This window comes from Ceratotherium simum, chromosome 5 (assembly GCF_057802395.1).
Source record: "Ceratotherium simum simum isolate JZ-2026a chromosome 5, ASM5780239v1, whole genome shotgun sequence".
NCBI classification, from domain to species: Eukaryota; Metazoa; Chordata; class Mammalia; order Perissodactyla; family Rhinocerotidae; genus Ceratotherium; species Ceratotherium simum.
In genome coordinates, this window is record NC_141904.1 from 84,539,240 (window position 1) to 84,567,115 (window position 27,876).

The 27,876-nt window shown below is 49.8% G+C and overlaps 1 protein-coding gene across 1 annotated transcript in view; it reads left to right on the plus strand.

Annotated features, from left to right (window-relative positions):
* SLC6A11 (solute carrier family 6 member 11) overlaps nt 1–26,369 on the plus strand; it is a 127,655-nt gene extending 101,286 nt beyond the window's left edge. Inside the window, exons 9-14 of the mRNA XM_004443786.3 lie at nt 10,888–11,000; nt 14,507–14,644; nt 18,442–18,544; nt 19,343–19,443; nt 20,302–20,472; nt 24,274–26,369. Coding sequence (XP_004443843.3) covers nt 10,888–11,000; nt 14,507–14,644; nt 18,442–18,544; nt 19,343–19,443; nt 20,302–20,472; nt 24,274–24,426 — 779 coding nt within the window. The 3' untranslated portion in view covers nt 24,427–26,369. The remainder of the gene's footprint in view (nt 1–10,887; nt 11,001–14,506; nt 14,645–18,441; nt 18,545–19,342; nt 19,444–20,301; nt 20,473–24,273) is intronic.
* Nucleotides 26,370–27,876: the final 1,507 nt, after the last annotated feature.

Genomic DNA, 27,876 nt, shown 5'->3' on the forward strand with positions numbered 1-27,876 from the left:
TTATTCTTCTTCTTCTTCTTTTTTTTTTTTTGCTGAGGAAGATTGGCCCTGGGCTAACATCCATGCCCATCTTCTTCTACTGTATATGGGACGCCGCTACAGCATGGCTTGATAAGCGGTGCGTCAGTCCGCGCCTGGGATCCGAACCTGTGAACCCTGGGCCGCCAAAATGGAGTGTGAGAACTTAACCGCTATGCCACCAGGCCAGCCCCCTGTTGTTACTCTTCTTAATCATTATTTCCATTTTATGGATGAAGCTCAGAGAGGAGTCATAAATAGAAAGGAGAGGAGCCAAGTAAAAATATAAATTTTATTGGTTTTTTTCTTATTTCAAATTGAAAACATATTCATTGGAGAAAAATGTGGAAATACTGACAAAGGAAAAAATCTCCACTCCACATCCGAAAACACTTCGGGGTTCTCCTGCCAGGATTTTCCATGCATATGTAGCTATATTTGTGTTGATGAAAACTGGATCGTATTATCCTTCATATTCTGTAGACTGCATTTTCCCATCACAATAAGTATGCGGAGTTTCTGCCTCACGTAACAGAGATCTCAGTCGTGAGTCTTAATGGCCATGCGGAATTCCACTGAGTTGGTGTACCATCACTGATTTACTCTGTCTCGCTTGTCAGGCCTGGGGGGGTTCTTTTTCAGACACAACCTCATGAAATGCCCACGGCACCTCTGCAGCATGGGCTGTGTCGAGTCCTCCGTCGTGGCCATGCAGAATGTGCGCTGCACACCTCCGGGGGCGCCATTCACATAGACAGCAGCCCTGGGCTTTCTACTGCCCGTCACAGATAAGGACCCCACAGCTCAGAGCGTGAGTGGTCCACCTAAGGCCACACAGCCTGTAGGTGGTGCAGCCTGACTCTGACCTCTTCTGCATCACCCTCCTGTGTGGCTCTTGGTACCAAGCAGGGAAGCCTGCTCTGTGCCCCTGGTTGGGGGTGTGGATCAGACCAAGATCTTCCTTAGGAGCCCCCGCCATTTGGAGAAATTGCAAGTGAATGTGTAGCCATTTAACCTTGCTCGGCAGGACCTGGGCCCACTTTCTGAGGAATAAGTTTTGGAAAATACCTAATTAGATGGCAGAACACTCAGTGAGATGCCCCAGCACACCTGGAGCCTGAGGCAAGAAGGCAGATGTGCTCTCGCAGGGCTCAGATTTTGTCCTGCCATGAGCCCAGCACCCGAGATTTGCTGCCCTTTCCCACGTGCCCCTCGGTCTCTTTCTCTGGTACTGTTTCCAGTCAGGGAGCCCTCTCCTGGGGTCAAGATTTTACACAGTTTATAGTTGGATCTTGCTGTTTTATCCAGTCTGATCATCTCTATATTTTAATAGGATTATTTGGCCTATTTGCATTGTGTAATTGTGGTTAGGTCCTGAAGTCTGTTTCAAGGCAGAAAATGTCAGAATGATCATCAGAAGTGAGAAGTGTTAGATGTGTGATAGCAGTAGAAAGTGATACGTTATTAACTCTGGGTAGACTTTGATGAGTTACAGATGCCTATTGTTGGCCCAAAGCTTAGAAAATAATTAAAGACGTAGCGCTACAAAGCTAATAGATGAAATACAATGAAATATTTTAAATTAAATATTTAAAAATATCGATTAGCCCAAAAGAAGGCAGGAAAAATACAACAGAGTAAACAAAAACAAAATAAAGCAAACCCAGGAGGGAGAAAAAGAAAACAAATACAAAATGGCAGACTTAACCCAACCATATCAATAATTACATAATGAAAATGGACCAAATACTCCAATTAAAAGGCAGAGATGATCAGACTGAGTCAAAAAGCTAGACTCAGCTATAAGCTGTCTAAAAGAGACACACTTTAGAGACACAGATACAGAGTAAAAGACATACCACACAAACAGTAAGCATAGGAAAACCGGCTTGGCTATCTTAGTATTAGACAGAGTAGGCTCCAAGTCAAAGAGTATTGCTAGAGATAAAGAGAGACACTTCGTAATGTTTATAAAAGGGGCAGTTCATTGGTAAGACGTGTAATCCTTCATGTGTTTGTACCTAATGACAGAGATTTACAAGACATGAAGCAAACGCTGACAAACTAAACGGGACTATAGACAAACCCACAATCAGAGTTGGAGATTTTAACGCTCCTCTTCCACTAATGTTGGAACGACTGTACAGAATAGCAATCGAGACAAGAGCTGAACAACACTATCAACCACGTTGACTTAATCAACATTTATAAAACACTGCACCCAACACTGCAGAGTACAGTTCTTTTCAAATGTGCATGGAACATCATCAAGAGAGATCAGAAACTGGGCCATAAAATAAGTCTTAATATGGGGCCAGCCCAGTGGCGCAAGCAGTTGGGTGCACACGCTCTGCTGCAGCGGCCTGGGGTTCGCCGGTTCGGATCCCGAGTGCCCACCGACGCACCGCTTGGCAGGCCATGCTATGGTGGCGTCCCATATAGAGTGGAGGAAAATGGGCACGGATGTTGGCCCAGGGCCAGTCTTCCTCAGCAAAAAAAGAGGAGGATTGGCAGATGTTAGCACAGGGCTGATCTCCTCACAAAAAAAAAAAAGTCTCAATAAATACCAAGTCTATTCTCTGACTACCATTGAATTAAATTAGAAATCCATAACGAGAAGATATCTAGGAAATCCCCAAGCATGTGTAAATTAATGTCTAAATATCCCATGAGTCAAAGAAGAAAATATTTCAAACTGAATGGTAATGAAAACACAACATATCAAAAATTGTGTAATGTAGTTAAAGTGCTTACAGGGAAATTCATACCTTTAAATACTTATATTAGAAAGAAGAGAGATTTAAAGTAAAAAACTTAAGTTTCTCTCTGAAGGAGCTGAAAAAGTACCAATTAAGCAAAGAAATAATAAAGGTGAGACATACAAGCAATAGAGAAGATTTCAAAGCCAAAGTGTCGTATTAGAAAAGATAAAATTTATAACCCCCTAGTAAGACTAACCAAGAAAAAAAAATGAGAAAACACAAACTACAATATCAGGAATGAAAGAGACGATATGGCTACAGATCTTACAAACATTGAAAGTGAGAATAAGGGAATATTATGAACATCTTCAAGTTGATATATTTGATAATGTGGATTAAATGGACAAATTCCTTTAAAAATATAATTGATTTAGACTGACTTAAGAAGAAATAGAAAAACTGAATAGCTCTGTATCTTTTAAAGAAATTGAATTCATTATCAAAACCCTTTCTATCCAGAACACTCGAGGCCCTGATGGTTTCACTGGTGAATTCTACCAAACATTTAAAAAAGAAATAATATCAATCTTACACAAACGCTTAAAAATAAGAGAAAGTAGGACTTCTAAGTATCTGAGCACAATGACAGCTATATGGCTACTTATATCCCCCAATTTTTTTCCCAAACAACAAGAAAAAAGCAAGAAGGGAACAGTATATTCTACACAAAACCATGTGCCCTGCATAACTTGAAGACAGGAAATATTGGAGCTGTAAAGACTGTAACAAAGGAAGAAGCACCAGTTTCGGTGCACACTCTCCGGCTAGCACCTGTGCCCTCACGGCTGCAAGGGCCGTGGTGAGCAGAGGCCCCGCTGAGAAGAACTGTGGGACAGACAGAGGACAGAGGCTGGTGACAGGACCCAAGAGTAATTTGGAGCAATCACCAGAAAGATGAAATCCACTTTATGTCGGAAAATACTGCAGAGGATCCATGCAGACTCGGGAGCAGGGACTGCTGAGGAGAGATTCGAAGTATGTGTAATTTAAAGGGGCAGGGACCATTTCAAGGGGCAGGCACAATTTTAAGGAGGCACCCTTTAAAACACAAAGCTTCCAGGGGAGAAAAAAAGGCAAAAAGATAGAAGCACCCTTTGACAATTAGGTAGTTAAGGGAAAACCAAGACAAGGAGATAAAATGTAAAGTCTTGCAAAACAAGAGACCCATAAGATCAGGGAGTGGGGGGCCGGCCCCATGGCTTAGCGGTTAAGTGCGTGCGCTCCACTGCTGGCGGCCCAGGTTCGGATCCCGGTCACGCACCGACGCACCGCTTCTCTGGCCATGCTGAGGCCGCGTCCCACATACAGCAACTAGAAGGATGTGCAACTATGACATGCAACTATCTACTGGGGCTTTGGGGAAAAAGAAATAAATAAATAAAATAAAATAAAATAAAAAAAGATCAGGGAGTGGGGAGGGGAGCTCACCCTTCCCCCATTATCAAAATAAAACTGCTAAAGTACCTGGACTTTGCTATACTGACAGAAGAGGGCGCTACCAACTGGAAATATCGTAAAATACCCAAGACATGCATGATCATGAACAAGAGAGAAATAAAGTCCTGACAGAGCTATTGCAGAAAATCAGGAATAGAAGTTTCCTACGCATCAATGAAGAGCCACACTTCCCCTTTGAAAACGAGCTGTGAAACAGAAGGCAGTTGTAAGTCAACACTCCGCACAGAATTAAATATACTCAAACAAGCGTCTGAGGAGGTGAAAAAACACCTTGAACTAGAAAATTTAACAAGTGGCGGAGGGAGAGAACAGGAATAAATGAAAAGAGAGTTAATTGAACTCAGGAAAAAAATGGGAAAAGAGAAAAGACAAAGTTATTTCAGAAATTTCAGAAATGAAGAATAAATTACAAAGTGCCCCATGGAGAATAGTCTCGATAAGAGGCATTTAATGAAGGAAAACAACCAAGTGAGTGAAAATGACATAAAAGTAAAAATGATCCCCCTAAAAAAATAGAAATGAAGACTGGCAAAGAAGAAAAATATTCATATTACCAGAGTCCCTGGAGAAGAAATATAAAACAATGGAACAGAGGTAATCTTTAAAACGATAAACCAAGAAAACGTTTCAGAAACAAAAAGAGCTTAATCTACACATTGAAAGGACCTCTTGGGGACTAGGGAAAATTAACCCAGAATGATCAACCCCAAGACATCTTAGTAAAGATATTAGCTTTCAAAGATCAGGATAAAGTCTTCAAGGCTTCTAGGCAAAAAAGATCAAATAACTTAGGAAGGGAAAAGAATTAGTCTGCCATCACACTTCTCAAAACCAAAGCAAGGCAACTATAGAGCAGCGTTTTTTTTTTAATTCACAAAAAATTGTGAATCAAGGATTTAATATCCAGCCATTTCTTCAAATGTCAAGGCTATAGAAAAACCATTTAAACATACAAGAACTTAGAGACTTCACTTATCAGTCCTTTGGAGGAATTTACTAGAGGTGAGCTTCATCCAACCCAATAATGACTGGGAAAACTTCAGAAAAAGGACTGATGGTGAGCACTTAAAAATATATAAATGTACCTGTGAGACTAAAACAAAGGTGGGGAAGAGGGTAGAGGACTAATGGAGAAACGCTGCGTACTGGCACAAAGTGGAACTCATTCAGCTGAACAATGGAAAGAGAAGGCGAGAGGAAAATAGAGCTCGTTGTTTATGGCGGTAGGTGGTGGTAAAGGATGCGGGGGAAACCTGGAAAGCAGATAGCAAAGGTTTAAATAAGAAAACAGGGACCTAAGGGCGTTAAAAAAAGTGTAAGTATAAAGGTGACGACTAGAACAAAAACATGAACCTTCCTAAATACCAAAATACATTTACAAATAAATGAACAAAGAACACACAAATCATAGAGAAACATAACAAATATAAAAAATACATATAACTATAAAATATTTTGTCAGACTAAATATATCAGTCATATCAATACATGTGAATGGCCTTAACTCATCTATTAAAAGAAAAAGATTTTCAGTTTGGCTCAGAAAACAAGGCCTACATTATATGCTGTATAAAGAGACATGCCTGAAACAAAGTGATTCACAAAGGCTAAAAATAAAGTGATAGGCAATGATAGCAATCCTGATATCAGACAAAGTAGAATTTAAGCCCAAAAGGATTAAGCATGACAAAGCACACTTTTTAATGTTAAAAACCACAATTCACAATGAAGCTATAATACGAATGAAAATGTATGCGCTAAATAACACAGCAATTATCTTTATGAAACAAAAACTGCAGGAGATACAAGCAGACATAGATAGAAATAAACTAACAATAAGAAAAAACTATATTAAACATATTTATCAATAAAAGAGTGAAAATAAATTAATTATATCCACAACTAAAAAAGAACCAAGAAACAAGAAAAACAACAAAGTGAGCCAAAAGAAAGCACAAGGAAGGAAATAATAAAGATAAAAGCAAAAATTAGAGTAGAGACTAGAGAAACAGTAGATCTAATTAATAACTTAAAATCCTGAGTTTTTAAAAGTTAAAAGAGACAAATCACCAGATGATCAAGAAAAAAAGGAAGAACACATAAATAGCAAAACAGGAAATGACAAAGAGGAAATAAACATTGAAGCAGAACAAATCTTTAAAAATCATAAGGGATTACTTTGCAATTGTCTATGCACAAAAATTTGAAAACCTAGATGAAATGAATGTTTTCTAGGAAACTACAGATGGCCAAAAATCTAATTTGATTTAGAAAGCATAAACAGGCCAATTTCCATAGAAGAAATAGACAAAGTTATTGAGGAACTACCCCACAAAAAAACACCTGGCCCAGATGGTTTCACGGAGGAATTCTACCAAACCTTCGAGGACCAAACAGTCCCAGTGTTCTGTATGTTATTCTAGAGCACTGAAAGAGAAGAGAAACTTGTTAACTCCTTATATAAACATGTATAACATTGAGACCTAAACCAAATAAAGACAATGCAAAGAAAGAAAACTACAAATCAATACCACTCATGCATATTGATGTGAAAATACTAATAAAATATCAGCAAATCAAAATCCAAAATATTAGCATCCAAAATCACATTAAGAAGGTACTATCCTATGACCAAGTAGGATTTATTCCAGGAATAATGCAAGGTTGGTTAAATTCTAGGAAATCCATTGGTATCCTATACCATTTTAATAGCTCCAACAAAGTAAATCATAAAATTATCTCCATAGATGCTGAAAATGTCTTTGACAAAATTTAACTCCCATTCACAATAAAAAATAATCAAGTAAATAGAAATTGGGGGTATTTTTTTAAATGATAAATGTTTGTGCGTATAGAAGTTAAAAAAGCAAGTATCTATAGTATTCTATGCATCATGTAAGAAAAAAAGATATAAGAAAGTATGTCCAGGGGCTGGCCCAGTGGCTTAAGTGGTTAAGTGCATGTGCTCTGCTGTGGCAGCCCAGGGTTCGCCGGTTCGGATCCCGGGCGCGCACTGACGCACCACTTGGCAAGCCATGCTGTGGCGGCGTCCCGTATAAAGTGGAGAAAGATGGGCATGGATGTTAGCCCAGGGCCAGTCTTCCTCAGCAAAAAAAAAGAGGAGGATTGGCAGATGTTAGCACAGGGCTGATCTTCCTCACAAAAAAAAGAAAAAAGAAAGTATGTCTGCTCATTTGTGCAAAAGAAATACAGAAAGGTTAAACTAGAAAATAAAGAGAATGGTTACTGACAGAGTTGAGTGGAAGAGGTAGAAAGTACAGAGGAATGAGAATGCGGTAGTAAGATGAGAGGGAAGCAACACTTTGCTGAGTATATCTTTGTTCCTTAGCTCTGACTCCTAGAACCACGTAATGTTGCACATACCACCCAAGATAAACAAACAGTTACTTTTTGTGGATAGAACCCAAAATGGAGTACAAATAAATGAACTTAGCTGTATTACAGGGGAATACTACAGTATTCCACACTGAAGAGAACGGGGGAAGAAAAGAACTAAGCTGAGTAAATTTCCGGAAGCAGTATTTTGACTGGATACTGTAAGGCTAGATAAAAATCTCTGCACATACTCCTGGTAGCACAGGGGTATGGGTTAGCAATTCTGTAACTGGTGTATGTAGGATTGAACAAACAAGTAAATATAGATAATTAGTGCCAGGTTTTTCACTGAGCAATAAGGAAAGTGGAGAAGCTAGAAGGACTGTACGGGAATTGGAGATATCAGCATGAACTCCTGGTTTTAATACGTATACAGATAGATGTAGAAATATCTGTGCGTGTGTATGTAGGTAAACATACATACACGCATTTCCTAGCTGTGTGTGCTAGAAGGCCTCTGGGCGATGAGACTCCAGCGGCAGTGAGCATCCCCAGTGGCCAGATCTTGGTGTCTAAACCCCATTCTCCAGCGAAAGGAGCCAGAGCCCTTTGGAGAAGCAGTTCACTCAGGTCGAGGATGAATGAAGCTGCAGCATGTTGTGGTGCCGAAGATAAGGACGTGCTCAGAAAAAGGATGGAGGCGTGTCAGGACACAGGACTCAACCTAGAGAAGCTCCCAGTGGCCAAGCCTGGAAGAATTTGAACAGCAAAATAAATAATGGTAGTATTGGATTGTGACCCAGAGAATAAACTAAATACCCAGGAGTCCATACTGAAATAAATGAAAATTGAAGAAAGAAAGAAATAGGTGTGAAGGGACAACTCTTCCTTACAGAAGAATGCTGACTAGTAAATGTAGAAGGAATGAAGAAAATACCAACCACCATTAGGCAAACACTAGAGTAATAATTGTTGCAGGCAAGATCCACCAATGGATGCTAAAATCAATGGGTAAAAGTTTGACTAGAAACAGGATATTTTCATAATCTCAAATTTCCTCCCCAAATATTTATCAATTACAAAGAGAAAAAGAGTAACTTGACAGTGGAGAAACCTGGCAGGCACCAGCCTAACCAACTGATCAAGGTAAACATCACTAGTAATAGGGTTGATTGACATCATATACCCCCTAATATGGTATGTTGAGAAGGACACAGCATTACTTCTATGGTTTTCTTGCCAAAAAATGTATAACCTAAGTTTAATCATGAGAAAGCATCAGACAAACCCACACTGAGAACCATTCTGCAAAATAGTTGCCAGTACTCATCAAAAATGTCAAGCTCGTGAAAGACAGGAAAAGACCGAGGAGCTGTCACAGATTGGAGGAGACTAAAGAGACGTGAAGTGCATGTGGAATCCTGGACTGGATACTGGAACAGAAAAAAGGACATAAGGAGAAAAACTGGTAGAACGTGAATAAGCTCTGTGGTTTAACTAATAGTATGTACCAGTGCTCATTTCCTGACTGTTAAATGTTGAATGCTTTCCCCTAAAATCAGAAACAAAGCAGGGAAGTGTGCTGCCTCTGCCTCTGTTCCATACAGTACTGGAGTTCCTAAAGAGTGCAAGAAGGCGAGAAAAATAAAAACATTAAGATTGGAAAGGAAGAATAAAAACTGTTGTTATTCATAAACAACATGCTTAACCACACAAAAAACCCTAAGAAACCTACAGAAAAAATTAACAAGTGAACTTAGTAAGGTCACAGGATAAAAGGACAATAAACCAAAATCAATTGTATTTTTAAGATGCTGGCAACAAACAACTGGAAAGTTTTAAACTACTGCTCTTCACAAGACGCCATTAAGACAATGAAAAGGCGAGCCACAGATGAGGAGAAAATATTTGTAACACTGCTCTGGTAAAGGATTTATATCTCAAATATATAAAGAATTCTCACAACTCAGTAAAAAGGAGACAGCCTCTAAAAAAGGCAAACACTCAACGGGCACTTCATAAAAGAATATATATGAATGGACAATAAAGATATGTGAAGACATCGTTAGTCATCAGGGAAATACAAATTAAAACCACAATGATATATAACACCTCACACCCACTATAATGACTACATTTAAAAGGCTGACAATATCAAGTGTTGGCAAGGATGTGGAGCCACTGGAACTCAAACATTGCTGGTAGGAGTGTAAAGTTATCAGAGCTACTTAGGAAATCGGTTTGGCATTTCTTAGAAAGTTAAACATGCAATTGCCATAGGACCCAGCAATTTCACTACTAGGTAAGATGGGAAGAGCTACTCTAAAGTGAAAAAAAAAAATCTGATCAATGGTTGCCCAGGGTGAAGACAGGGAGTGGGGGTGGAGGCACTGCGAGGGGCCCAGGGGGACGATGGAAATGTTCCATGTGTGACTGCAGTGGTTGTCTGGGGGTACACACTTTTCACAACTCATTGAACTGTACACTTAAAATGAATGCTTATTGTAGGTAAATTAGACTTTAATAAGGCTGCTTTTAAGGTAAAAAATAATAATCAGAGCTCATGTTTATTAAGCATTTACCTTTTTAAGTGCTTTCCATATTCTGCATCATCTCACTGAACTCTCAAAACCACCTTATTAGGCAGGACTTCATTATCCTCATTTTTTCAGCTGAGCTATAGATCACAGTCAAGAAGGAGGACTTGAACCCAGGCCGTCTGGCTGCAGAGCTGGACCCCTGACCTCTGTGCTACAGGGCTAGAGGTCATCCTGAGGACGTGCTAACCAAGCCCTCTATTTGGAGCAGCCAAAATAAGTGAATGTGGCCCTGGGAAATGAGGGGAGGACCCCAAAAGAAGAGGCGTCCTGGGTGGCCCAGCTTTTCTCCAAGCCTGGATTCCTAACTGCCTGTGCTGGACTCATCGGGAACCTGGTCCCTGGCTCACCCTAGACTGACGAATCCAAGGCTCTGGGGTGGGCCTGAGAACCTGCATTTTAACAAGAACCTGGCCTCGGTGAGAACAGTAGAGATGGGTCTGTGCAGAGGAAGGTCTGTGTGTCAGACCACCCAGGCTTTGAATCCCGACCTTTCCAGACCCTTGCTCACCTTTCTATGCCTCAGCTTGCTCCTCTGCAAAATGGACATCATAATAGTACCAACTGCATAGGGTGGCTGGGAGATGTAAGTGATTTGAGTGAGAATTAGGCACAGCGCCTGGCACAACAGAAGCACTCAGTACACAGATGGATTAAAATAATAATTGAACGAGGGACTGCACTCCACCCAGCACCTTTCTCTCCTCCCTCTCCAGGCCCCGGCCTGGCCTTTATCGCTTATCCCAAGGCTGTCACCATGATGCCCCTCTCCCCGCTGTGGGCTGCCTTGTTCTTCATGATGCTCATCTTCCTGGGCCTGGACAGCCAGGTAAGGGGGTGCCCGGGCTGGGAGGGTGGGGAGACCAGACGCTGCTCTTAGGAGCGGCTCAGGGCCTAGCCACCACCTCCTGGTGTTGGTCATCAGGGCCCCCCACCGTTCCAGCACACCCTCCCGTCCACCTGCAGGTCTCCACAGTCACCCCCAAACACGTCTGCTCGGGTCCCTCCACATCTTCCCAAACACTGTTTTCCTCATCTGTGTTAAAAAACAAAATTCAGCTGAGTAAATTTGAAGATCTAGTTGGCTTTATTAGGCGATTCATGAATCGGCAGCATCTTGTCTAGCAAGCAGAGAGATGCTCTCCGAGGGGTTGTACAGAGTGGAAGGTCTTCATAGGAAGAAGAGTGGGCAAGGGAGCTATTAGCAAAAGAAAGGATTATTTTTAGGCAAGAGCATCTTTTTGGGGGAAAGGGACCACAAGGGTTTTATCATGTAGATTGTCCCTTCTTCCTCCGGGGGATGCAAAGGGCCTGCATGACGGATTACCTCATTGGTGCTGACTGGAAAATTCCAGACTGCTTGATTAAGATTACTTTTCTGGGCGAGTGTGAAACTGCAGTTAGGTTAGGTATTAAATCTAAGTTTGGCATTATGGGCTTTAGCACAAGCGACACCATTTTGGGCTTGTGGTTTTCTCTTTAACACCTGGAATTCCCAACTCCCAATCCAAATTTTTAAAAAATTGCTAAATACTTCCATTTTGCTAAACTACTTCGGCCCAAGCGCACCACGTGGCAAAGCGGAAGATTCCCAGCTAGTGGGCTGTGGCTCCTGGGGTCCGGGGACCCCGCCAGCGCGTGTCCCTGTCCCGTGCAAGTCACGGAGGACCCGGGGACATGGAAAAGCCCCTCTTCCTTCCTCCGTCTCTGTGTTGGGGCCCCTGTGAGGTGCCCCAGCGGCCACAGGGCTCCTCAGTACCGCCACCTGCTCCCGCCCCCCCGCTCCGCCGCCTGGCTCTGTTCTCGTCCTCGTCTGGAAGGCTCCCTCGGACCCGGCCTCCACTCGGCAGCCTGCCTTCCTCCGCGAGGGCTGGAGTTAGAGCTGGCCCTTTACCTGTGCACATCCTCCTTTATCTCCACTCGAATGCGTGCGCTTCCGTCTTCTCGCCCTGGAAAACGCACGCCAGCCTGCCCTCCCCGCTCTCCTGCAGTCCCCTCCCTGGTTTTCCAGCCCGAGTCCTGCGGCCTGCGCGCTCCTCCCTCCCAGAAACCTGCCCTTCGCCCTGCTGCTGCGTCGCGGCTCGTTGCCCTGAGACCCCAGAGAACGTCCTCCCGCCAAAGCGGCGGCTCTGCGCGCAGACTGAGGGCTGTTGGCGAGGTGCTGCCCGCCCCGCCCCCCGTGACCTCGGGCGAGTCACTGAGCACCCGAGCCCCGCGGCCCACGTGTCTGTCAGCCCAGCCAGGTCCAGTGTCCTCCCCTGATGGTTTCTCAGAAACCGCTAAGTCGAGCCGCTGCGACGCCGGGTGTTTCTGCCCATGATCTTCTCCTGATTGTTGGGGGGCGGGGGGAGCCCCGGAGGATCTGCAGCTTGTGCGTGACCCAGACAGGGCCGCCTCCGCAGGGGGTTGGGGCTGGGCCTCAGCTCTGCGAGTCCCGGGCTGAGCCAGGCCGGCACCCAGGCTGGGATGCTCAGTCTGCATGGGGGCCGGGGGCCCAGCGGTCGGGCACAGAGGGCGACGCACGCACTTCCACGTGTGCTGCGCTTACTATGTGCCTGGGCTGTGTCCTCGGGTCGCCATCACGATAACCACAGGGACTGGGGGCCCCTCTTGTTGCCCCCATTTTGCAGAGGAAGAAACAGACTCAGAGGTGCTGAGTGACATGCACCCAGGTCCGTCTGCCCCTTAGCCCACGTGCTCTGATGTCTCTTCAGCCTCCCCTGAACTGTCTCCTTCCTTCCCTGGGGACCCTGGAGAAAGGATGAGCACAGCCAGCCTCCGGCAGAGGCAGGGCAGCGGGGAGGCTAGGAGTCTGGGCTTTGGAGTGAGGCAGGGCTCAGGTTGAGTCCCAGCCTTCATGACTCTTGCCAGCTGTGTGGCTCTGGGCTAGTCACCTCACCTCTCTGTGCTGCAGTCCCTTTGTCTGCACAGTGAGGATGGAAATACCTTTCTTAAGGAGGTAGAAGTGAATCAGAAAGGATTTGGGCCAAGAAATGGCTTCAGGGAAGGGAGGTGCCCCCACATGGTGACCAGCAAAAGAATCCTTTAGCTCGTCCCTTCCTCTCTCCCTCCCAGAGTGCAGCACAGTGGTTAAAGCCAGTTCTCTGGAACAAGATTGCCTGGTTCAAATCCAGGCTCTGCCGTGTCATCCTTCTGTGACCTCGGGCAGGGGCTTACCCCGCTATGCTTCCCTGTGCTCATTTGTAAAATGGGGGTAATAGTACTACTTACCGCATACAGATTAAATACATTGATATCTGTTAACTGCTTAGAACAGGGCCTGACACACAACACACACCATGTGTTTGCCATTATTATTATTATTATTATTCATTTATCATTTTCTGAGCATCTCCTCTGTGCCACTGGAAATAGATGACAATGACATGGCCCCTGCCTTGCAGAGTCTCACCTTCTTGTAAGGAGATAGATGTAAGCAAGCACAGGCCCCTCGGGGTGAGGGGCACGGCCTGGGCATAGAGGAGAGGGAGGGTCTGTTCTGTCCTGTTCTGTTCAGGGACAGACTCCTGTAGGAGATCTGCCTCCAGAGCCAGGAGAACCCGGGGAGGGGGACTGGTGTGTTGGGACATTTGGGCTGGGTGTTGATGGGTAAATAGGAGTGGAACTGATACCACGTGCCTGGCGCTGTCTCAGCGTGGCGTGGTGCAGACACTTGGCGGCTCACGCTCCGCCGTCTAAGCCTGCACAGTCTGCCCGGGGCCCGGAGACTCGGTGGAAACACAAGAGCCAGGGTGGGCTCGCCTGACTGCCCTGCACCGGCAGAGGGGCGCTCATCCACCAGAAGCAAAGGGCGGGGCAGCTGTCACCATCCTGGAGCAGGAGCAAATGGAGGCTGGCCGCACACACTGCCAGAGCCCACACAGACTGACCAGAGCCCCCCACCCGCGGAGCACTGAGCTCTCAGGACAGTCCCAGACTCCCGTCCTGCCCCCGGGCAAGGGCTGGCCCTCCTTTAAATCCTCAGCCCCAGAGCAGGGCCTGTCATGCACATAGATGCATGACAGGCAGCACAGGGGAAAGAAGAAGTGCTAGCTTTCGAGTCAGGAGACCCTGACTCAAGTGCTGACTCTGCCACTTCCTTGCTGAGTGATCTTAGGCAGGTTGCTTCCCCTCTCTGAGCCTCAGTGTCTTCATCTGTTAAATGGGCCTGCTGGAGCTCTGTAAGAGCCGGGACTGTTGTTATCGGGCCCCCGTCAGTGTGAGTGAGTGTGGGCGGGAAGCCCGGGGTTTAGGCCTGCTGTGCTGGCCCAGAGCGAGGGCCGCCGAGAACTGCCTTTTTCTTGGGCCTCACACCGTCACGTCTACCCCGTGCAGTTTGTGTGTGTGGAAAGCCTCGTGACCGCTGTGGTGGACATGTACCCCAAGGTCTTCCGGAGGGGCTACCGGCGGGAGCTGCTCATCCTGGCCCTGTCGATCGTCTCCTATTTTCTGGGCCTCGTGATGTTAACAGAGGTGAGTGGTGTGGACAGGGTAAGCGGTGTGAACAAGGTGGCACGCGATTTAAGTGTCTGGGCTTTGGATTAGGCGGTGATGTCAAACCCCAGCTCTGAAATCTACTGGCTGTGTGACCTGGCCACGCCGAGTCCCCTGTGACCCAGTTTTCTCATCTTCCTAATGGGTTCTTATGAAGCGAATGGAAGTTCTCATCAAGCCCTTAGCACAGTGTTTCGCATGTGTGGATGCTCAGCTAAAGGTCACCGCTCTCGTTACCAGAGGGGAGTAACTCACAGAGGGACATGCCGGGTTTGTCTGGTAATCGTGAGCATCTGGATGCCCAGGCCACCCCTTACAGTAACTTCTGGGTGAAGGGGACAGTGTCAGCCATGGACCCCTCGACTAGTTGTTACTGGCCTAAAGTTCAGAGCAGGCTTTTCTGGGGCATCACGGAGAATAGACACGTGATGAAATTTGGCACCTTCAGCTGCAGTGAGTTCTAGCCCCAGCCCTCCGTGTGTACCCCTCTTCTCGTCTCTGCTGGGCCTGTGGGTGAGGAGGGGTTCACTGTGACCCCCCCCCAAATTAAGACTGTCTCATAAAACCGTGTTTCTCTCCCCTCTTGCAGCCATCCTGTCTCATAAATACTTCCTCAAGTGTCTTGGGCAGATGAGATTAGATATCTTTTTTCCCCACACTCAGAAAATTAATTTAAAAAGCAGGAAAAAAAAAACTGTTGCCTAGAAACAAGAAGAGGTTTTGTAAGAAACATGGAAAGAAATGGGGGAACTGAGGATCCGTCAAAGCAGTTGCTGTGGTACTGAAGTAAGGAGGTCCGTTGATCCTCCTCATCCTCCATGTCTCAGACCAAACGCCGCCTCCTCCTGGAAGCCTCCTTTGCTTTCCTTCCTTGCAGCACTTTGTTCCAAGCCCAGCCCGGCCTCCCTCCCCCCATTACAATGACCGTCTGTCCACCTGTCTCCCCCATCAGACCCCAAGGTCCACGAGAACAGGAGCTGGCCTCGCTCGGCTCCGTGCCTGCCCTGGGCCAGGCCCCCAGGGCACAGAGCGGCACTGGGGCGTGGTGGCTGGTGTTATGACTGCTCCTAGTCATTGTCACATTAATGGGAGTGATAATCAGCGTTCCGGCAAATGAACTGTGCGGTCCTTCCCGTTTCCACCTTGCCTCTTCCCACACGGGGAAACCAGGGCCTCGTTAAGTGCTGATTAATTACGCAACGTAGAGTTTTCTGTCACGTACAAATTGGGGGGTTAACCTGACGCGTTTAAGAGGCTGACAGGGGCAGGGCTACAAGAAGAGCGGGCGCTGGGTGGGCGTCCCTGGCTCAGAGCCGACGGGTGGTGGGCCCTCCTGGACCTCGGCCCTGGGCGCCCCCAGCTCGCAGTCTTCGTGTCCGCCCTCCGCCTGGGGCCTCGGCTGTGCCCAAGGGCGCCTCGTGGCCGCGGGCCCGTCAGGGGCTGCGCTTGGCTGCCCCAGACCATTAATCAGCGGTGCTGGGGCTCCACATGCCGGCTCCCTCCTCCGTGGAGGAGAATCGGTGAGCAGTCGTGCTGGAGAAGTCCAGAGGGCCAAGTGGGCCGTGCCGGCCTCGGCCGTCCCCGTGGTTGGTGGCGGGCTCCTGTCCCTCATTTAGGGACACTTAATGCTCAGCTCCAGGAAAAAACAGGCCACGAGCTTCTGCCCTCCCGGGGGCGGTGTGCTGGGTAGCTGAGAGCGTGGGCTCTGCAGCCGGGGCCACCTGGGTTCCGTCCTCAGCCCCGCGCCCGGCTAGCTGGATGACCTGCGGCGTGTTCTTAGCGCTCCGTGCCTCAGTTTCCCCATATGAACACAGGGTAAAATAGTGCCTGCCTTGAAATCGCACTGTGAAGGAGCGACTGGATTGACACGTGGGAAGCAGTTAAAACAGAGCCTGGTGATTGGAGAGCAGTACGTGTGGGTGCCCTCTTGTTCTTTCTTAAATGCGTGATGTTCGTGGAAGGAGGCAGCCAGGAGAACAATTAGGAGGGTGGTTTAGCTGAGAAAGCCAAGCCCGCTGCTAGTCACCGAGGAGCCTCAGACCTGCTCCTTACCCTCGCAGACCCGAATATCTACCATATCCGTCACAGGTGGGAGGCCCCAGACCAGATACAGCCCAGATATCTGGGGTTTTGTTTACTGTATTTTTTTTAAACATGAAAAGATTGTCAACAAACAGATTTCTCATGAAAATCTGGATTTCTGGTGTCTTCCAGAAAATCTGCAGATCTGGCTGCAACCTGGGCCTATGTCCCCCAGCAACAATTGACCAGAATTGTGTGGCCAAATGGGGCCTGTACTCTCCAGTTAGCCATAGTCCCCACCACTCCCTGGTGTCTCGCAGCCAGCCCACTTTTCTCACTTGTGTTATCTGTCTGGCCCTGTGGGTACTGAGATGTTGCCGATCTAGTTGAAGAGATGAATGAGGAAACACAGTCCCGGGGTGTGTGGGCTCGCATGATAGAGGGAGGTCCTGGGGGCTGTGTGAGTGCAGGGAGGCAGCTTAATTCAAATCAGCCCCCATGTAGACACACAGGAGGCTGTCCAGGCTCTGTCCTGGCCTCCCAACCCCGTCCTGGCATTCAGAGTGCCTCCCCTACCTGACCCTCCCTCCCTTTGGCACATTTATTGCCCCTGCTTTTGCTTCTGCCCCCTGAGGACCCTCATTGCGTTATATAGACTTTCGTTATAGATGCCCCCTCCCCACACCTGCAGCTGGCCTCCCCTCCTCTGCCCACCCAGACACCCCCTCCCTCTTAGGGAACCTTCCTGGATGACCTTGGCCAGCTGAGCTCACCTCCCGGGCCTCCCACTGAACTTAATCATCACAGATTTGTGTATTACAGAGCTGGCTCACGTCATTCCCACATCCCATGAAGATTGACTGCACACCTACTGTGTGCCAAGTCCTGGGCCAGGACAGGGACACGGCTGTGGACAAGCCAGTCGAGTTCCTCCCCCACGGGTCTCTCACTCCACACAATTCAGTTTGCGCTTAATGAGGTCCTACTGCAAGCCAGGCCCTGCGATGAGGGCTGGAGACACGAAGAGGACCCGCGTGCGGGCCTTCCCAGCGGGAGCTCAGTGCTAACAGAGCAGCTGCCAGGGGGACACTTTATTTTAAATTGGGAGTCCATAAAACATGTTGTGGAGGCCCAAAGGAAGAATGAGGCTGTCCAGGAGGGCTTCTTGGAGGAGGTGACGTTTGAGCTGAGCTTTGAAGGAACTTGCCAAGTGAAAGGGAACAGCCTGTGCCCAGGTACAGAGGTGAGGCTGTCCCTTGGTCTGTTCAGGAGGGAGCTTGTTGAGGGTGGCTGCTAGGAGGGGAGATGAAGCCCAGTGAGGAGGGCGGCCCTGACTGGCAGGCCAGAGGAAGCCAAGGTGTAATTTTAAACTGCGAGTGACCTGGTTGGATTTGCACATTAGAAAGCTCCGTGTGAAAGCTGGTGTGAGGAAGGATTGGGGAGGGCGAGGCTGGAGGCAGGGAGGCCAGTGGGAGGCTGTTAGAACCATCGGGAGAGGAGCTGAGGCTGGCCAACCTCCAGTCTCTGGTCGTCGGTGCTGTCTCTGGCATTTGGGGAGAGAGAGGAGACAGACCAAGGTGATCCCAGCAGCCCGCCGCGGGTGGCGTCTGGGGGGTCGCCCAGGTGCGGGGGTGCAGTGTTCTGGGGTGCTGGGGAGAAGCAGTGTGCCCTGGTGGCGGTGACTCCTGGCTGGCGGTAGCCACAGGGCGGAGCTGACCCTGCTCTCCTGTCCGTGTGTCTGTCCCCGCCCACAGGGCGGCATGTACGTCTTCCAGCTCTTTGACTCGTACGCCGCCAGCGGGATGTGCCTTCTCTTCGTGGCCGTCTTTGAGTGCATCTGCATCGGCTGGGTGTACGGTGAGCAGAGGCCGTGGTGCCCGGGGCCGGGTGGGCGCCCGTTCTCTGTGGCCTGTCTCCACCTGTGTCCTCCCTCCTTCCCCTCAGGGACTCCTTGGCCTTTCCCACGTGTCGCGAGACCTGCCTGCTCTGGCAGCCCTGCATCACAGGGAGGGGCTCTGGGCTCAGGCGCTGTGACCTTGGGCCCGTCCTTCTGCCACAGCCTCGGTTTCCCCGTCTGTAACATGGGGTGGTTATCAGCGTGTCTCCAAGTAGGAGAGGAAGTAGGCAGAGCAGCCGCACAGTGCCCGGCCCTGCATCCGCACCTGCCTTCTGGTCCTCTGCTCCCCAGACTGAGTGAGGGGGTGAGGGTGCTGGGCCCCGTGATCACGGACACTCCCACTTGGAGCGTGAGAGGGAACAGACAGCCCTGCAGGCCCCCCGCTCATTAGCAGCCAGCCAGGCCCTCGCCTGCAGAGCCCAGACCCTCACCCTGGCAAGTCAGCCAACCCCTGGCCCTGCCTCTCGAAGGGTGGGTGGCCCTGCCGTCCACCTCTCTCCCAGGATCTCTTCACCATTCCTGGGCCTCACCGCCCAGGGTCAGGAGGGGTGTCCCCAGTATCGGATCAGAATCCCTCCTGCTGCAGTTTGTTCTGAAACCTCACCCATGTAACATCTGGGTAGTTTTTAAGTGATAAAGAAGATCCCTGCCACAATTTGTCTGTCTCGGGCGGGGAAAGCAGACCCTCCTGGCCTTTCCTCTGAGTCTTGTACAGAAACTCTCTGGGTGTGTGTGCCTGTCTGTTTTCTTCTGGACAGGAAGCAACCGCTTCTATGATAACATCGAAGACATGATTGGCTACCGGCCGTTGTCGCTCATTAAATGGTGCTGGAAGGTCGTCACCCCCGGGATCTGTGCGGTAAGCGCCCTGCCAGGAGCCGCCTCCAGCCCACCCACCCACTTTTCCGCTCTAGAGCCCAAGCCTGGCCAAGGCCGAAACTGAGGAGATGGTGCCCCCTGGGTGACGCTCTGTGCGTTCAGAAAGTCCAGGGCACCTGACACCTTTCTCAGTTTGAGTCGTGGGGACAGTCTCCGGGCTTGGCGAGAGAGGGCCTCACTGGGAGCCCGGCTATGCCACTGGGTTGCTGTGTGACCACGAGCAAGCCACCTCCCTTCTCAGAGTCTGTGCCCGCAGATTAGGCAGCTGGGACCTGCCTCCCGGGGGGAGGATCGTGCCGGAGGCCACGTTCGGCTTTGTTGTTGGCTGTGGAAGCAGCAGAACTGAGGGTAAAGTCGGGCTCACGCCTGCCTTCAGAGCAGACCACGAGGAGGCCTTTGTGAGCAGATGTTTAATACGAGAACAACCCCACTGCTCTTCACTCAGTTCTTGGTCCTGCAAGTATGTCAAAGCGTCTTCACAAACCATCGTAGTTGTGAAAGGCAGCTTTGACACCAGCCCTGGGAAACAGCTAGGAAAAAATAAAAATTGATTCCTGACTGGGTAGAGGCTGGGCCGAGGCTGCCGGGGGGTGATGAGGGTCTCACAGCCCCAGCGAGGTCCCGGGATCTGTGGGGGTCCATTCCCTGCGTTTCTGATGCTGGCGGGACGGGCCTCGAGCCCCCTGTGGCCCAGGGCAGGGCCTTGCCTCTCCGAGGCTGTCACGTGGGGTCGACCCTCTTCCCTGCCGACCTCCTGCACGCAGACCCACCCCTGGGTCCCTCCTGGTTAAGCAGGGCTGGAGTCCGGCCCCCGGGACCTCTGCCCGTCTCTCCACAGGGCATCTTCATCTTCTTCCTGGTCAAGTACAAGCCCCTCAAGTACAACAACGTCTACACCTACCCTGCCTGGGGCTACAGCATCGGCTGGCTCATGGCCCTGTCCTCCATGCTCTGCATCCCGCTCTGGACCTTCCTCAAGGTGTGGAAGACAGAGGGGACGCTGCCCCAGGTGAGACGGCCAGGGGAGTGCCGGCCTGGCCCTGCCCGGGAGGGCTGGTGAGCATGGCGAGGCTGTGAGGCTCGGCTCCCTCCTCTGGGCAATGATGTGATGAGAACGTGCCCCCATGTGTCGCTCAGGGAAGCCAGGGACAGCTCCTCCATGACAGGTGTTCATCATTACCATCGTGTGGAGACATTTCTGTGAGGCCTCGGGTCAAGCCAGTTTCACTGAGCTCAGCCTCGGTTTCCTCATCTATAATATGGGGCCAACCGCAGTCCCGGGCTTCCTTACAGAGGTTTTCCTGAGGACTCAGTGGTTCATATTGGGAAAACACTTAGCCTGGAACCTGGGACCGAGAGTGAGCACCTGTTACCTCTTACTGTCCTGTTAATTCATTGAGGACCCCGTTCCCAGGGCAGAGGGGAGGGTCTGACATTTGGGGACACCTGTCCCATGTCATCACCGTGCCAGGCTCTCTATGTGCTGTATCTCCTTGAGTCCTCAGAGCAAACCGGGGTGCTGGCATCATTTTCTGCATATAATGGAGAAATTGAAGCTCAGAGAAATCATCACTCAATCAAAAATGAGCATCACAGGCAAAAATTAGCAAACAGGATTTTCTTTATTGAGATATAATTGACATATAACATTATATTAGTTTCAGGGGTACAATATAGTGATGCGATGTGTGTATATTTTGTGAAATGAGCACAATAAGTCTAGTGAACATCCATCACCACACATAGTTATAATTTTTTTTCTTGTGATGAGAACTAAGACCTGCTCTCTTAGCAACTTTCCATTATGCAATACAGTATTATTAACTATAGTCACCATGCTGTACATTACATCCCCATGCCTTATTTACTTTATAACTGGAAGTTTGTACCTTTTGACTCCCTTCACCCGTTTCACCCACTTTCTACCCATTGCCTCTGGCAACCACCAGTCTGTTCTCTTTATCTCTGAGCTTGTTTTTGTTTTTTTTATATTCCACACATAAGTGAGATTATGTGGTATTTGTATTTCTCTGTCTGACTTATCTTGCTTAGCAAAATGCCCTCAAGGTCCACCTATGTTGTCACAAATGGCAAGATTTCCTTTTTTATGGCTGAATAATATTCCATTGTGTGTGTGTGTGTGTGTGTGTGTGTGTGTGTATTCTTTATCCATTCATCCATCAATGGACGCTTAGGTTGCTTCCATGGCTTGGCTACTGTAAATAATGCTGCTATGAACATGGGGGTGCATATATCTTTTCGAGTGACTGTTTTCCTTTCTTTCAAATAAATACCCAGAAGTGGAATTACTGGATCATATGGTAGTTCTATTTTTAATTTTTTGAGGAAATGCCATACTGTTTTCCATAGTGGAAACCAAATTTCTTGAAACAATTTTATTGAGGTATGTTTAAATATAAAATTCACCCATTTCAGTATACAATTCAGTGATTCTTAGTGACTTCCTGTGTAGTGCCATCATCACCATAAGTGAGTTTCAGAACATTTTCATCACCCTCATAAGATCCCTGCCCACTCCCAGTTGACCCTCTTCCCGCCCCCAGACAGCCACGACTCTCCTCTCTGTCTCTGGACTTGTGTGTTCTGGACGTTTCCCATCAGTGAAATCATATGGTTTGTGTCTGTGTAGCAGACTGAATTAGAGCCCGGCTGCCCTCCTCCAGAGCACCCGCTCTGTTCACTCCCCTTCCCACCGGTCGGCACACCACACAGTTTGAGTCAGCTTCTCACTCACTTAGCAAGACGTTTGCTGTGTGCCAGACACTGTTCTCAGCCATTTACAAATACGAAGCCATTTCGTCTTCGTAACAGTCCTTTGAGGTAGAGGCTCTTATTGTCCCCATTTCACAGATGAGGAGGCTGAAGCACAGAGAGGTGAAGCAACTTGCCCCAGGGCACACAGCCTCTGGGTGGTGGAGCAGAAACTCGGGACTCTGCTCTCATCCCCTGAGTTTCTCTGCCTCTGTCCTCTGCTGGACTGGCCGCACTCGTCTCGGGGCCCTGTCTCTGCCCCAGCGCCACAGCCCAGGGATCTCAGGGGTTTGACCTTTGCCTCCCAGGACAAGGCCAGAGGGGATGGGAGCGGTGCGGATGCGAGTGCCAGCTGACAGCTTCACCCGGCCCACCGAGGGGCCTGCGCTCCAGAAAAAGCCACACGTGCTGTCGGAAGGAGCCGCCAGAGGGAGGTCCCTTTCCCAGGCCTGCTCGTGCCCCCAGAGAAAGTCAGGCTCCTTGGCTCCTGCAGGGAATGTAGCTCAAAGGCGGTTGGTTAATTCCGATCTGGAACCAAACCGTATCATTGGCCCCTGCAGGCCCCTGCCCGAATTTCCAGTGGCATTTGGCGTTCAGAAATGACCCAGCGTCTCCTCAAGAATCCTCCAGAGGTTATCTCAGGCCCGGCATGGGAGGGAGGAGAGGCTGCTCTCCTGAACCCCCTCCATCTCCCTACACTCACACGCCTGCTGGCACACAGAGCGAATTCTTTGGAGGTCGTCAAACCTGGTCTCCAGGCCTTCCTTACTGAGGGAACTTGTGCCAGTTAGTTCACCTCTCTCCATTTCCAGAATGTTCTGCCAGCTGACAGGAAGAATCCGGAAGGAAAATTGGGGTCCCTGGTGCTTAGCTCGGAGAATTGCTGTGAGGATGGATAATCTGTGCTAATCTGTGGCCAGGTCGACTAACCTGAACCTCATGATAATCCTGGAAGGCAGGCACCGTTGTTACCCCTGTGACAACGAGGAGGCAGAGAAGAAAGTTTCTTGCCGCAGTTGAGTGGCAGAGCTGGGATCAAACCCAGGCGCCCGGCCCCGGAGCCTGTGCCCGGCACACAGCAGGTGTTCTGCACGGGGGTCTGCAGAACCCCCTGTTGTTCCCACCTGGGCAGTGTCGGCTCAGCCCCTTAGGTGTGGCAGGATCTGAACGAAAAGACAGAACCTTGACCATGAGAAACCAGCCACCCCAAAGTCTTCCCAGGCTTCCTGGGGAAAGGGTTTATGCCCAGAAGGGATCTCCCACATCCTGGCCCGGCATCCTCTCCCGGGAGCCTGGGAGTGCACGTGAAGCTGAGGTGTGGGGCCCCGGGGCAGGGCTGTGGCAGCAGGAGCCGGTCAGAAGTCTGCCCGTGGCCTCCGCTCCCTCGTCGGTGCAGGGACGATAGCCATCCCGTCTGCGTAGCCCAGGGCCAGCCCTGTGCAAGGCGGTGTGAGGCTGTGGCTGTGAGTGTTGGTGTTAGTGATAAGGTTTCCATCTTCGAGCATGGTACCCACCACATGTTCCTCTGGATGGTGGCAGCGTGATGACATCCGTTTTTTGGGAAATGTACCCATTTATCCAGCAATCATTGTATGAACAGCCCTAGAGGTGCCTCAGCTCACCCTCACATCAGCCCTTCAGGCAGGTACTGTGATCCCACTTCACAGAGGTGAGGTGACTTGCCCAACACAGCTAGTGATGGCCGAGCAGCGACTCAGTCTCCACCGGAGGGATGGGGCGAGGCATCGGCGCTCCGTCCTGGTCACCTGCGGTTGGCCACATACAAGGCTGAGCACTTCCGCGCACCACCTCCTCACTCAGCAAACGCCAGGGGTGGCTACCTCCGTTATCCCCATTTCCCAGAGGAGGAAACTGAGACCCACAGAGGTCAGTTGTCACCCAGGACAGAGCTCTCAGTGGCAGAGCTGGGGGCCCGGCCCTCGCTCTGATGGTGGTGTGGTTGGAAGAGGCCGAGGCAGGCCCCAGGACCCTGGAAGCTGCTCTCAGACAGTTCTTCTCCTCTTCTCCAACTATCTAGAAATTCCGGAAGTTGACAACCCCCAGCGCTGATCTGAAAATGCGGGGCAAGCTTGGAGCAGGCCCACGGACGGTGACGGTTAATGACTGTGAAGCCAAACTCAAGGGCGATGGGACCATTGCCGCCATCACAGAGAAGGAGACATACTTCTGAGCGTCCACCTGCCGCCTCGGATGCCTCTCCCTCCTGCTCCTCCCCCATGTGTATAAGTGAATACCTGAACCGCGTACTTCACCTAGTGGTAGAGGCTTGCTCGTTTTGCACAGGATTTATTAACAAGTTAATTTTAAGGTGGCCGTGTACACTCGGGTTTAAAGTCGTATTCCCTCCTCGCCCCCAGTTATCATGTAAGTAACATTACGAAGAGATACTACTGTACAGGGCCTAGCAGAATCTTCTCGTGCTAGGATGGCTTTAACCAGTGTTTTCTAGGGGTTAGGAAGAAATGTATTATATGGTCAAACTTTTATATTCTGGCTGTGGGGCGGATGGGGTGGGAGCGTTGCCTGCCCTCCGGCGTCAGCCTTTTAACCGCCCAGTCCATGTCCCCTGTTTTTCCCTGACCATCGCAGCCCCCTCCCTCCCCAACCTCTCAGGGCAGGTTTGCCCAGAGCAAGGCTGTGCCACAGAGGTCCTGCCAGACCCCGGACTCCTGGCTTGCGGCCCCCCTCTGCCCTGATCCACTAAGTGACCTTGGGCACTCCCTTCCCCTCCCTGGGCCTCAGTTCCCCCCCTCCCAGATGGGGAGGGCGGGATCAGGTGATCTCTGAGGTCCCTCCCGGCCTGGCGCTCTCCTGGGGATTCTCTTGGCGGCCTCGCTGGCTTGCAGACCTGCCGTAGATCTTGCCTTCTTCCGAAGGCTCGCAGGCAGCCGTCCCTGCTCCCACCCCCACCTGCCCTTTTTCAGTCAAGTTTATCCTGGAAATGGTGGCGGTGATGTGTGTTTTCCCCAAAACTCGAGTTTGATTTCATCTGTGAGCCGCTTGTTCTCTGGAGACCAGCCCGGTCCTGGCCGCATGATGGGCTCCTGTCCCGCCTGCTCGCAGCCGCAGCTCTGCTCCGCAGCCTCGGCGGGGCTGGCTGGAGTCGCCCGGGCGCTGCTTTTCCGGGTCAGGAAGCGGCCTCGATTCTGCTTGCGGCTGTTGGTCCTGCCGCTGCCCCGCCGGGATCTGCACTGTGGGACCTTCCGCCAGCTCCGGGGGAAGGAGCCCGTGGGGCCTGGGGCCTGGTTTCCTCCAGCCCCTTCTTCATCCCCCACCGGCTCTTCTCACTCTTGCTGTCCCTGCCTCCCTCCCTCTCCTGCCATCCTGTCACCTCTCAATTCCCTCCCCATCCTCCTGGCACCAGCAGAACCTTTGGAGGCTTCTTCCCTACCCTTTTCTCAGGAGCCATCCCACCCCCCACCCCCACCTCTCTCTCCCAGGGGGCTGAGGAGCCTCAGGTCTTCCTGGAGGAGAGACCCGGTTCCCTCGGTGCAGGCCTGGGGCCCGGGGGGAGGCTGGCCCTGCTGCAGACCTCTCTACTGCTCCCTCTCTCTCCTCATTAGACCCCATGTCAAGCCTCTGCCTTGGATTCTCGGTTATTTGGGGACAGGGAAGGTGCATTCTTTATCCTCTTCCTTTATGTTCCCAATTTTATTTGGTGGAAATGCAAACTTTCTCCAAACTGAAGTTTTAGTTTCCTGTAATGAACACACATGTTTGATTCATCCAGAAGTTTCCAAACTCCCAGCTTCTCTGCTCTGGCCAGCCCCCTCTGAAGCCCGAGTTTGCTAGGAGAGATCCCCGGTGCCCCCGGGCAGGTCAGGATGCCTGGTTCTGGACACCCTTTTGCACGCACGGCCCAGGCCTCTCCCTGAGCTGTCTGATCCGGTGGACCCAGGAAGCGGACCCAGGAAGACTGCCCCTGCTTGTGTCTGTCCTGTCTGCTCTTCTCCCACCAGGTCTGGGGAGGGGGTCTCCCCACTGCTGCTGCTGCCGGTTCTCCACCAACAGCTCTCAGACGCGCAGCCCCGCGGTCTCACGTAACACTACTGGGGCCGGGCGGAGGGAGGGCTTTCTGGTTTTTGTAATTTCCTACTAGTATTTGGGTAACTTTGGCGGGAGGGGAGGGAAATGTGGGGGCAGGGGAAACATCCATGTGGTGACTTTTTTGATATTCATTAGAAACAATACATCCTTTCTGAGATATTTACAGTGTTATTAAAAAATGAAAAAGGTTGTACTGTTTTGCATAATGAACGTTTTTTATTGGGTATTCAAAGGGCACACGATTGCTTACTCATTTTTAAAAATTAAAGGAATGAACCGACTATACATGGCTGTTCCCAGCAGAATGGTTTTCACTGGGTTTTTCTTCATGTTTTTTATGATCTCCGTGATATTCCTGCAAAACCCTCTTGGTTCCAGATGTGGAGGTTGCAGTCTCAACTTGGGATTACAAATTAGAAACACACAGGGGTGTGTCAAGAGCGCACACTTCCCTTCCTGTGTTCCCCGTGCACCGAATGTCTCCCGTGTGCTGGATGCTTTACGGAAGTTCTTGCTTTAATCCGCACAGCCACCCCAGAGTAGGCACTTCCCCCGCTTGATTTGTTTGTTACTTCCCCCACTTGACAGATAGGGCAAATTGAGGCCCAGAGAAGTCAAGCCACTTGCCCAGTTGCACAGCTAGTAAACAGCAGGACCAGAAAGAGAAGTCAACTCTGTCGGACCTCAAAGCTCGGTCTCTTAATCGTTATGCCCTGCTGTTTCTCCTGCTGGGAGGCCCCGAAGGAGGCATGAGCCACCCCACAATGGCAGCAGCCTCTGCCGCAGAGCCCGGGCACCTGTCCTGGTCGGCACACTGCATGTCTGCGGCGGGCAGGTGGGGTGGAGAGGAAGATTTACAGCATGCGGCCCTGGTTTGGGCTCCAGGATCTGCCCTCGCCAGCCTTGGTTTTCTCATCTCTAAAATAAGGGTGGTAGCTCCTGTTTCAAACTCAGGGTGATTATGAAGATGCTGTGAGCTCTGGGTATGAGTGAGGCTGTGTATTCTCACTGGTTATTATTATCCTGAATGAATAGTGCCTAAGTGCTAAAAGTTTGGTATTGTTCACAACTTAGACAAAATCTCTAAATTTATGTCTGAGATTTGCAAACAGTGGCTCAAGACCACAGAGCGTGTTTTGTCCTGCCAGCGCATGGTACAGTAAGATTATCCATGCATGGTGTCTGCTCGTTCCTGACTGGTTGACTCTTCTGCTTAAAAGAGTCAGGGGATCTGGGGGTCCCCCTGAACCTGCCTTGGCCTCTCACCCTCTCTGCAGTGGTAACGTCTGCTCACAGGGAAAGCATCTCACAAAGTTCCAGAATTCAGAAAATCTCTGTGATCCCCAGAGGGTCCCTGAGTACTTCCTAACTTCACAGAGCCACTGGGATTGGTGCAGTGGCCTGTCCCCTGCCACCATTCCCTCCTCGTGTCTGAACATATATTGTATTAGGCAGCAGTCAGCAGCAAGACATGAAGAGGCTGGGTCACAGAAATGTGGGTCTCCCTCATTCCCAGGAAATCTGATTTGCAGACTCTTGAGCTTACAGAATTGATGACATAGACATTAATTAA